This window comes from Entelurus aequoreus, linkage group LG04, assembly GCF_033978785.1.
Source record: "Entelurus aequoreus isolate RoL-2023_Sb linkage group LG04, RoL_Eaeq_v1.1, whole genome shotgun sequence".
NCBI lineage: Eukaryota > Metazoa > Chordata > Actinopteri > Syngnathiformes > Syngnathidae > Entelurus > Entelurus aequoreus.
In genome coordinates this window covers 8,547,126-8,559,168 of record NC_084734.1, presented here as the reverse complement: position 1 = coordinate 8,559,168, position 12,043 = coordinate 8,547,126, and the positions used below count along the sequence as shown (strand labels likewise).

The window sequence follows — 12,043 nt, the reverse complement described above, 5'->3', positions numbered from 1 at the left end:
TATATTTATTAATTGTGGTTCTTACAAAAAATATATCTTATAAAATATAAAAGCTAAAATGTCTCTTAAAGCTCTGCCCCTTTAATTAGTGCATACTAAATAATTTAACTTTAGCCTACTACGACAACCATATTATTTACCAGCAACATAAAGTGAAACAGAGGCAGAGGTGTCCTGCCACAGTCAGTAACAAATAAACAGAAAACATTAGTGGTGGTAGATAGACACAGAGCTTCATCAAACATCTGATCCACTGAACAAAGAGCTCCAAAAATCTTGATCCTACACTTCTCTTTTGTAAAGTAAATCTGAACAGACGATATGGGCATCTACATCAACTATATGATTTGCCTGAGAAGCTGGACAGGAAGGAAAAAAAAAAAAAATCTATTTGTGGCGGCCTTAATTCTTTCGTGGCGGGCCGCCACAAATAAATGAATGTGTGGGAAACACTGCACTTATAGGACTGTCTCAGAAAATTAGAATATTGTGATTAAAAAGTCCTTTATTTTCTGTAATGCAACTAAAAACATGAAAATGTCACACATTCTGGATTCATTACACATCAACTGAAATATTGCAAGCCTTTTATTATTTCAATATTGCTGATTATGGCATACAGCTTAAGAAAACTCAAAAATCCTATCTCAAAAAAATTAGAATGTTTCCTCAGACCAAGTAATAAAAAAAGATTTATAACCGCAAAACAAAATCAAACATTTGAAAATGTCAATTAATGCACTCAGTTTTTGGTTGGGAATCCTTTTGCCCGGATTACTGCACCAATGCGGCGTGGCATGGAGGCAATCAGCCTGTGGCATTGCTGAGGTGTTATGGATGCTTCAATAGCGGCCTTTAGCTCATTTGCATTATTGGGTCTGGTGTCTTTCAGCTTCTTCTTCACAATACCCCACGAATTCTCTATGGGGTTCAGGTTAGGGGAGTTGGCAGGCCAATGGAGGACAGTAATGCCATGGTCAGTACACCAGTTATGCTAGGTTCACACCAACGGCGCTTTGACGGCGCTTTAAAGCGGCATGCAAAGCGGCGTTAAAGCGTAACAAAGCCTGATTGAAGCGTGAGGGTCCTAATGGATGGTGGGAAAGCTTGTAGTGAAGCGGGACATGCGGCAAGTTCGCCAAAATTTTTTAAACGGTTTAAAAAAATTCTGCGCTCTGTCAAGGATGGAATAAAGCGCCGAGAGAGTATGAAAGCGTGAAAAAGCGTGACAAAGCTCAGCAAAACTTGACTAAAAGCGTAGGAAAGCTTAACAGATCTTGGTTCAAAGCGCGGACCCCAGTCTACAACTACAAATAGGAAGTGACTGTGATATTGACTAGTGACATTGAAACTTTTATGTAAAACCAACACAGTATTACAAATCCATTCTCTTTTGCATCATTGCCTTTTTTATACGATGATCATTGTTTCTGTACTTCTGCTGTTTGATGTTGCAGTTTGACATTACTGTCTATAATTTTTCTGTATGAAAATGTTAATAATAAAGAGAATATGTTACGTTTTATAAAAGAAATGCCTTTTATTATTTTCAACTAGCATAAGAAATGAAAGATAGATATTTATTAAGATGACAAAAATAAAAGAAATGAATATATAAAACATAACGAAAAAAAAAGAGAAATTGAAAAAATAAATGAATATAAAAAATGTGTGGATAATTGCCTTTTATTATTTTCAACTAGCATAAGAAATGAAAGATAGATATTTATTAAGATGACAAAAATAAAAGAAATGAAGATATAAAACATAATATAACGAAAAAAAAGATAAATTAAAAAAAATAAATGAATATAAAAAATGGGTGGATAATTGCCTTTTATTATTTTCAACTAGCATAAGAAATGAAAGATAGATATCAAGATGACAAAAATAAAAGAAATGAAGATATAAAACATAATATAACGGAAAAAAAAGAGAAATTGAAAAAAATAAATGAATATAAAAAATGTGTGGATAATTGCCTCTTATTATTTTCAACTAGCATAAGAAATGAAAGATAGATATTTATTAAGATGACAAAAATGAAAGAAATTAAGATATAAAACATAATATAACGGAAAAAAAGAGAAATTGAAAAAATAAATGAATATAAAAAATGTGTGGATAATTGCCTTTTATTATTTTCAACTAGCATAAGAAATGAAAGATAGATATTTATTAAGATGACAAAAATAAAAGAAATGAAGATATAAAACATAATATAACGGAAAAAAAAGGGAAATTGAAAAAATAAATGAATATAAAAAATATGTGGATAATTGCCTTTTATTATTTTCAACTAGCATAAGAAATGAAAGATAGATATTTATTAAGATGACAAAAATAAAAGAAATTAAGATATAAAACATAATATAACGGAAAAAAAAGAGAAATTTAAAAAATAAATGAATATAAAAAATGTGTGGATAATTGCCTTTTATTATTTTCAACCAGCATAAGAAATGAAAGAGATATTTATTAAGATGACAAAAACAAAAGAAATGAAGATATAAAACATAATATAACGGAAAAAAAAGAGAAATTGAAAAAATAAATGAATATAAAAAATGTGTGCATAATTGCCTTTTATTATTTTCAACTAGCATAAGAAATGAAAGATAGATATTTATTAAGATGACAAAAATAAAAGAAATGAAGATATAAATCATAATATAATGGAAAAAAAAAGAAATTGAAAAAATAAATGAATATAAAAAATGGGTGGAAAACAGTATACTGAGTTTTTCACATTTTTTTCTTATTTTTGTTGTAACAATGCACAACAGAGCTTGATAATCGTGTCAGAGCCTGATTTAAAGCGTCAGGATCGCATCAAAGCATAATAAAGTTCAATAAAGCGTAATAAAACGTATCAAAGCGTGATTTAAAGCATATCAAAGCGTGAGGAACGGTAACAAAGCGGCAACTAATTCGTATCAGAGCGTATCAAAGCATAACATACTTCAGAGATCGGGATATTCGTGGAACAATTGACAAAAATGACGCCGCTTTGCTCGCCGCTTTAAAGCGCGGCAAGCGCCGTTGGTGTGAACCAGTCATTACTGGTGGTTTTGGCACTGCTGGATCATGCTGGAAAATGAAATCATCATCTCCATAGAGCTTTTCAACAGATGGAAGCATGTAGTGCTGTAAAATCTCTTGGTACACAGCTGCATTGACTCTGGACTTGATGAACCCCAGTGGACCGACACCAGCAGCTGACATGGCTCCCCAAACCATTGCTGACTGTGGGAACTTCACACTGGATTTCAAGCAACTTGGATTTTGCTCCTCTCCAGCCTTCCTCCAGACTCTTAACGCCTTGTCTTCCAAATGAAATACAAAACTTGCTTTGGTCTGAAAACGGGACTCTGGACCACTCTGCAACTGTCCAGTGCTTCTTTTCCATAGCCCAAGTCAGACGCTTCTTCCGTCGTCTTGAGTTCAGGAGTGGCTTGACCATGGGAATACGGCTACATGCTTCCATCTGTTGAAAAGCTCTATGGAGATGATGATTTCATTTTCCAGCATGATCTGGCACCTTCCCCGACTCTGGACAGCCAGGACTTCATCCATGGCCACAGAACCTGTGTCCACAAGGGAGAGGGGGGCAGAGGAGAAAATATCGGCAAAAAGGCCATTTTCCGACATCTCTACTTGCAATCTTTTGGATTATCAGCTGTCCCTTTGCACAGAGAGAAAAATACAACTTCAGCACAATTGATAAGAACTACACTAACGGCACTTAAAGGCCTACTGAAATGAATTTTTTAAATTTAAACGGGGATAGCAGATCCATCCTATGTGTCATACTTGATCATTTTGCGATATTGCCATATTTTTGCTGAAAGGATTTAGTAGAGAACATCGACGATAAAGTTCGCAACTTTTGGTCGCTGATAAAAAAAAAAGCCTTGCCTGTACCGGAAGTAGCGTGACGTCGCAGGTTGAAGGGCTCCTCACATTTCCCCATTGTTTACACCAGCAGCGAGAGCGATTCAGACCGAGAAAGCGACGATTACCCCATTAATTTGAGCCAGGGTGAAAGATTTGTGGATGAGAAACGTGAGAGTGAAGGACTAGAGTGCAGTGCAGGACGCATCTTTTTTCGCTCTGACCGTAACTTAGGTACAAGCTGGCTCATTGGATTCCACACTTTCTCCTTTTTCTATTGTGGATCACGGATTTGTATTTTAAACCACCTGGGATACTATATCCTCTTGAAAATGAGAGGCGAGAACGCGAAATGGACATTCACTGTTACTTTTATCTCCACGGCAATACATCGGCGAAGCACTTTAGCTACGGAGCTAACGTGATAGCATCGGGCTTAACTGCAGATAGAAACAAAATAAATAAACCCCTGACTGGAAGGATAGACAGAAGATCAACAATACTATTAAACCATGGACATGTAACTACACGGTTAATGCTTTCCAGCCTGGCGTAGCTTAACAATGCTGTTGCTAACTTAGCTACGGGACCGCACAGAGCTATGCTAAAAACATTAGCTATCCACCCACGCCAGCCAGCCCTCATCTGCTCATCAACACCCGTGCTCACCTGCGTTCCAGCGATCGACGGAGTGACGAAGGACTTCACCCGATCATCGATGCGGTCGGCGGCTAGCGTCGGATAGCGCGTCTGCTATCCAAGTCAAAGTCCTCCTGGTTGTGTTGCTGCAGCCGGCCGCTAATACACCGATCCCACCTGCAGCTTTCTTCTTTGCAGTCTTCATTGTTCATTAAAGGCCTACTGAAATGAATTTTTTTTATTTAAACGGGGATAGCAGATCTATTCTATGTGTCATACTTGATCATTTCGCGATATTTCCATATTTTTGCTGAAAGGATTTAGTAGAGAACGACGATAAAGATTGCAACTTTTGGTATCTGATAAAAAAAAGGCTTGCCCCTACCGGAAGTAGCGTGACGTAGTCAGTTGAACATATACGCAAAGTTCCCTATTGTTTACAATGATGGCCGCATGAAGTGAGAGAGATTCGGACCGAGAAAGCGACAATTTCCCCATTAATTTGAGCGAGGATGAAAGATTTGTGGATGAGTAAAGTGCAAGTGAAGGACTAGTGGGGAGTGGAAGCTATTCAGATAGGGAAGATGCTGTGAGAGCCGGGGGTGACCTGATATTCAGCTGGGAATGACTACAACAGTAAATAAACACAAGACATATATATACTCTATTAGCCACAACACAACCAGGCTTATATTTAATATGCCACAAATTAATCCTGCATAAAAACACCTGCGTGTTTGTTATGCTAGCTCCTAGCTCCTCTGCTAGCTCCATAGAACACGCCAATACAATTCAAACACCTGATCAACACACACAATCACTCAGCCCAAAAGACCGTTCACCTAACCCAAGGTTCATAAAGCTTATATATTTAAAAAAAGTTACGTACATACGCAAAAAAAAGTTGCGCACATACGGTCAAGCGATCAAATGTTTAGAAGCCAAAGCTGCATACTCACAGTAGCACGTCTGCGTCTTTGTCATCCAAATCAAAGTAATCCTGGTAAGAGTCTGTGTTGTCCCAGTTCTCTACAGGCGTCTGTGTATCGAAGTCAAAAGTCCTCCTGGTTAGAGTCTCTGTTATCCGAGTTCTTCCATCTTGACTGCATCTTTCGGGAATGTAAACAAAGAAGCGCCGGCTGTGTACTGTTGTTGCTGACTACGTTCGAAAAATACGTCCATTTCGCACCGACAACTTTCTTCTTTGCTTGCTCAGCTTCCTTTTCCATAATGCAATGAACATGATTGCAACAGATTCACGAACACAGATGTCCAGAATACTGTGGAATTATGAAATGAAAACAGAGCTTTTTCGTATTGGCTTCAATGTGGAAGGCATACCCGTGTTCGCCGGGCTACGTCACGCGCATACGTCATCCTCAGAGGCGTTTCGAACCGGAAGTTTAGCGGCAAATTTAAAATGTCACTTTATAAGTTAACCCGGCCGTATTGGCATGTGTTATAATGTTAAGATTTCATCATTGATATATAAACTATCAGACTGCGTGGTCGGTAGTAGTGGCTTTCAGTAGGCCTTTAAACAAATTGCAAAAGATTCACCAACACAGATGTCCAGAATACTGTGGAATTTTACGATGAAAACAGAGCTTTTTTGTATTGGATCCAACGGGGTCCGAATACTTCCGTTTTAACCATTGACGTCACGCGCATACGTCATCATACATAGACGTTTTCAACCGGAAGTTTGCCGGGAAATTTAAAATGTCACTTTATAAGTTAACCCGGCCGTATTGGCATGTGTTGCAATGTTACGATTTCATCATTGACGTATAAACTATCAGACTGCGTGGTCGCTAGTAGTGGCTTTCAGTAGGCCTTTAAACATAAGAGTTGTGTGATAATATATACATCATTATTCTCACAATTTCTTCTGATTTTTGGGGGAAATGTTGAAATGCAGATGTTGACAGGACAATAACGCCGCTGTCACTCAACGCTACAACCTCGTATTGCACTCTGATCCTTGAAGGAACTCGTATAACCGTGGACACGCAGCAATGAGAGTTGTCCCGTCTGTACTTGCCAACAGAGAGTGCTGCATGTAGTGCTGATTGTTCTGGTCTTGGTGGCCGTGCTAGCGCTGGTCATCGGGCTGTCAGTGGGCCTGACTGGCGGCTGAGCAGCTGCTTGAGGAAGCAGCTCAGGTGAGTCCAAGACGTGGCACATGTGGGCGGGAATAAGGCTTTGCATGCTCCTCACTGGAAAGGCTTCTTGTGTGTGGAGGACTTGGACGTGGTGAGCTTTGTGGGCGGGTCTTTTCTCTCACCTGGTTCAGCAAAACACGCCAAGCGGCGCCGGTTTGACCCTCGTTCTCCTCTCTGTCTCCCCCCGTCCCTAGAAAATGATCACAATCGCCGTGGTCTGTGCCGTGCTGGTCGCCATCGTCCTCGCCATCGTCCTCTCACAGACTCTATAGCAGGACCTCTTCCCTACAAACCATTTCACTCCTCTCATTCCTCATCCGGAGTCTACGAGAAGAGCAAGACTCGACCGACGTCCGTCTAAAGCTAAGGGCAGTTTGTTCCGCCATAAATGAAGACTGAACCTGGTGTCACATTCCTATTTATTCATGATCCTCTGCTATAAGAAGCACATTATTATTATTATTATTATTATTATTATGCATTTATGAGCCTTTGACACATTTCACAATTGGAAGGTTCTTGGGAGTTTCAGCACTTTCACGTTTTTCCACAAAAAAAGATTCATCTGTGGTCTTGCACGCCCTCCTTTTGAAGGACAACTAGTCATTCCAAAGAAGACCTTAGATTGTAACACCCAAAAAGCTTATTTTTTTTTAAAGAGTCTGCACCAACACTGTGTAACCTGGCTTTCTTTTAAAACATACCGTTTATGCTTTTAAAGATTTTTAGCAAACCGGTTGCCAAATATGTCAACAACACCCTTTAAGTATTGCTACTTTGTTTATTACTGCGATACTGTGTTTTGTTTGTGCCCGTATGGCAATAAAGTTAGATTGAATGTGAGTCAATACGCTGTAAAGTCAACACTCTTTAACGGTTTTATTGCTCAGATTTGTGTCATTAAATCATTATTTATGACGTTAAAGAACCACTGCCTCAGAGACAAATATCCATGTGGACTTCATCCAAATGGTGCCTTCATTTGTCACAGAGGGAACAAAACTGTGATGTACTAATGTTTTATTGCTAATTAAATGTGTTTTTATGTATATTGCTGGTTGACTTGCTGTTTGACCGTAAGCCTGACACAAAGCTGATTCATGGTTATGAAGAGGTAGGTTGTATTTTCTCATTACACACACACACACACACACACACACACACACACACACACACACACACACACACACACACACACACACACACCTCTTTTCCCTTGGTCCTCCCTCTAAGTGGTGTCATTGTGCATGCATGTGAACTATAAAAACCCAAAAGCAGTGAAGTTGTCACGTTGTGTAAATGGCAAATAAAAAGAGAATACAACAAATCCTTTCTTTAACTTATATTCAATTGAATAGACTGCAAAGACAAGATATTTCATGTTCACACTGAGAAACTTCATTTTTTGCAAATAACCATGAACTTAGAATTGAATGGCAGCAACAAAGTTGTCACAGGGGCATTTTTACCACTGTTTTACATGGCCTTTCCTTTTAACAACACTCCGTAAAGGTTTGTGTCAGGTTCAAACACTGATGACATCTGTTAAACAAGACAAGAAGCAAATAATTAAACAGACAGAATTCAATTTGGCTCAATCTGAGGAGAGACGCCTGGTCTGTACAGACTTCCAGCACGCTCTGGCAAAAGATTGTACGCATCATTGGCGTTGTTAGGCCTATTTTAAAATGTTCTTAAGCTCCCCTAAATAATTTGGTGTTAAAAAAAAAAAAAAAAAAAAAAAAAATTTTTTTTTTTTTTTTTTACAAATACATGCCGACATATTCATTATAAAGTGGCCCGAATATTAATTTAAATAAATAATCATGTAACCTGTCATTATTCACTCAGTTTCCCCTCACTTCACAGTGTAAGGTAGAGAGCCCCTTTAGTGCGTCGGTATCCAATCCATTCCACTTGTTCATATAGAAAATGCCCACATCACTCAAAATCCAGTCCGCATTTTCTATGCGACCTTGCTTGCGGTCCTGCAGGTGTACGAAGCACATTAGCACACAGCACTGCAGAACAAGAACCTTGTGTCTGCAATTGTAAATCATTTAGTTTTTAAGTTTTGTGTTTCTTGTAGAATCCATATAAAATAATCTATATAAAGTAGTAATGAAAAAAACATAATTAAATATATTTGTTTTATTGTATTGTTACATTAATAGCTGTTAATGGCTTGTTAAACATTTCATAGGATTTTCAGAGGGTGGAAAAAACAAGACATTTAATATAAAATGTAAAATGAATAAATACATAAAAAGAAAAAGAAAAAAAATGGTTAAAAGCCATCGTCCCGGGGAGCATTTAATTTCGTGCCGTGCATTTTTTTTACCGGGACGACGGGACTACGTTAATCTCAAGCCCTGGAAGTTACATTTTATTGTTTGCATTATTCGTTTCAGCATTGCACTTTGAAGACGGTCCCTCAGCTCTTTGACAGCTTTGGCTCTTTTTCAGATCAGCAGACGGACTCTAAGTCTTTCTTATTTACAGTTTATATAAATGTTTCTCATTTCTATTCAGACTTCCATATATATTTAATTTCCTTAATAGCTTGCCATGATATATATATATAAATATATTATATACAAGCCAAATTATCCCGATCCAGATATTACTTTAATTCAAGTAATTAAGTAATATTTCCAGGGCTTGAATTTACAACCATTTTAGTCACATATGTGCCCAAAATGTAATCTGTGCAACTTCAAAATATTTGGGAACAAACAATTATTGTATTGTGAGCTAAAGTGGTGGCATTAGCCTCTATGTTGTGAAGTAATAACATAGAGGCTAATGCCATGACTTTCATTGTGTTTCAGTGTATCTTGAAGGATCATGCAAGTCATTGTTTCTTGTTGATGCTGTAAACAAAATGTCACCATGTTTGTTGTTGTACTGAACACACATTGAAAATAAACCCACTGAAATAATAACAATGATTAATTTCTAAGTCTTTGTTAGCCGTTTGTAAAGTTTTGTGCTCGTGCGCTACGGTCGCTCGCATCCTGTGCATCTCCTGGGGGCTAAGCCCCCCTGTCCTTAAAAGTTAGTGACGCCCCTGGTACGCATCCTCCTTTATTTGGACTTTCTCTGACCACATGGCAACGGCTGCTTCTAAGGGACGAGGGTCGTAAATAGCCATCGCCTTTGGTTACAACAGTTCAAAAGAAAAGGTTGTAAAAGAGTTGAAAAAGGAGGTTCAAAAAGAGGTCGTCTGGAACTTGGGCAGATCCTGCCTTCTCTCCGCTTTGTGGTCCTTGGGTTAGAACAATATCTTTCTGTTGATTACAATACATGAAAGAAAACAGAACACCTTCATGTTGCTTCCCCCCCTACACAGTGGAGTTTTACAAGCCTTCTTGGTAGGTTTCAAAGACAACTTCTGTCTTCTCGCTGGGAACTCATTTCAACACAAAGTTTTTGTGATGACTTAGATAAAATTCTAACAGTTTGGGAACTGAGGAGACACATTTTTGAACTGGAATTATTTCCCGTTCTTGCTTGATGTACAGCTTAAGTTGTTCAACAGTCTCCCTTCTCATATTTTAGCCTTCAACATTTCAATGGGAGACAGGTCTGGACTACAGGCAGGCCAGTCTAGTACCCGCACTCTTTTACTACGAAGTCACGCTGTTGTAACACGGGGCTTGGCATTGTCTTGCTGAAATAAGCAGGGGCGTCCATGATAACGTTGCTTGGATGGCAACATATGTTGCTCCAAAAGCTGTATGTACCTTTCAGCATTAATGGTGCCTTCACAGATGTGTAAGTTACCCATGTCTTGGGCACTAATACACCCCCATACCATCACACATGCTGCCTTTTACACTTTGCGCCTAGAACAAACCGGATGTTTATTTTGCGCTTTGGTCCGGAGGACACGACGTCCACCGTTTCCAAAAACAATTTGAAATGTGGACTCGTCAGACCACAAAACACTTTTCCACTTTGTACCAGTCCATTTTAGATGTGCTCGGGCCCAGCGAAGCCGGCGGCGTTTCCGGGTGTTGTTGATAAATGGCTGTGGCTTTGCATAGTAGAGTTTTAACTTGCACTTACAGATGTAGCGACCGACTGTAGTTACTGACAGTGGTTTTCTGAAGTGTTCCCGAGCCCATGTGGTGATATCCTTTACACACTGTTGTGGTTTTTTGATGCAGTACAGCCTGAGGGATCCAAGGTGTGTAATATCATGGCTTACGTGCAGTGATTTCTCCAGATTCTCTGAACCTTTTGATGATATTACGGAGCGTCGATGGTGAAATCCCTAAATTCCTTGCAATAGCTGGTTGAGAAATGTTGTTCCTAAACAATTTCCTCAGGCGTTTGTTGACAAAGTGGTGACCCTCGCCCCCGTCCTTGTTTGTGAATGACTGAGCATTTCACGGAAGCTGCTTTTATACCCAATCATGGCACCCACCTGTTCCCAATTAGCCTGTTCACCTGTGGGATGTTCCGAAATAAGTCTTTTGATGAGCGTTCCTCAACTTTCTCACTCTTTTTTGCCACTTGTGCCAGCTTTTTTGAAACATGTCGCAGGCATCAAATTCCAAATGAGCTAATATTTGCAAAAAATAAAGTTTTCCAGTTGGAACGTTTAAATATCTTGTCTTTGCAGTCTATTCAATTGAATATAAGTTGAAAAGGATTTACAATTCATTGTATTTTGTTTTTATTTAGCATTTACACAACGTGACAACTTCACTGCTTTTCTACAAAATGGCACAAATGACACTTCTTTCCCTCTATATCTACAGAAAAAGATGATGATTACTTTGTGCTGTACCATCATTGGCATCGTGGGGTTCTCCTATTTCTACAGTTTCTTCTCATAAAAGGTAAAACTTGACCCTTTGCATCAACATGACAAATAGATGACTTTCTGAATGTTTAATGCACGCTTTTTCTGTTTTTGTGTGTGCTGGCGTCAAAAGAGTTGTCCCAAAAAATGTTTCCTCCAAGCTGAACTGTGACTGAAACTTCAAAGTGTGTCCCTGCCTGATTGTGTACTTCCTTCTTTCTATATTGACTTTGAATAATAGTTGTGTTGCTGTGTGAGGTGTCACGCATGTGCAGTCTCCCTCTCTCACTGCATCGCCCCCTGGTGGTCGTTGGAAACTAACTCTATAAAGTCCACATTCCAAGCCTTCTGAGGACTGAACCACATTCTGATTAATTTGATGTCACAAATGTCATGACCTGCATGTACTTTTTGTTGTGTGTGTGTGTGTGTGTGTGCTCTGAAAATGTAATATTTGTGTGTGTGTGTGTGTGACAAGTTTCCTGGCTGCGTGTCGACCCAGAAAAGCGTGTTACGTAATAAAGTATAGTTG

The 12,043-nt window shown here is 38.8% G+C and overlaps 1 protein-coding gene across 7 annotated transcripts in view; it reads left to right on the top strand.

The window, feature by feature from the left end:
* Positions 1 to 12,043, top strand: part of stx3b (syntaxin 3b) — a 58,798-nt gene extending 46,755 nt beyond the window's left edge. For 2 of the 7 annotated variants that reach the window (XM_062044150.1, XM_062044145.1), the window contains 2 exons: positions 11,468 to 11,548; positions 11,645 to 12,042. In XM_062044150.1, coding sequence (XP_061900134.1) covers positions 11,468 to 11,545 — 78 coding nt within the window. In that variant the 3' untranslated portion in view covers positions 11,546 to 11,548; positions 11,645 to 12,042. Of the gene's footprint in view, positions 1 to 6,583; positions 6,699 to 6,892; positions 7,813 to 11,467; positions 11,550 to 11,635 lie in introns of those variants that run through there. The other 5 variants (XM_062044143.1, XM_062044147.1, XM_062044146.1 and 2 more) reach the window with 5 other exon arrangements.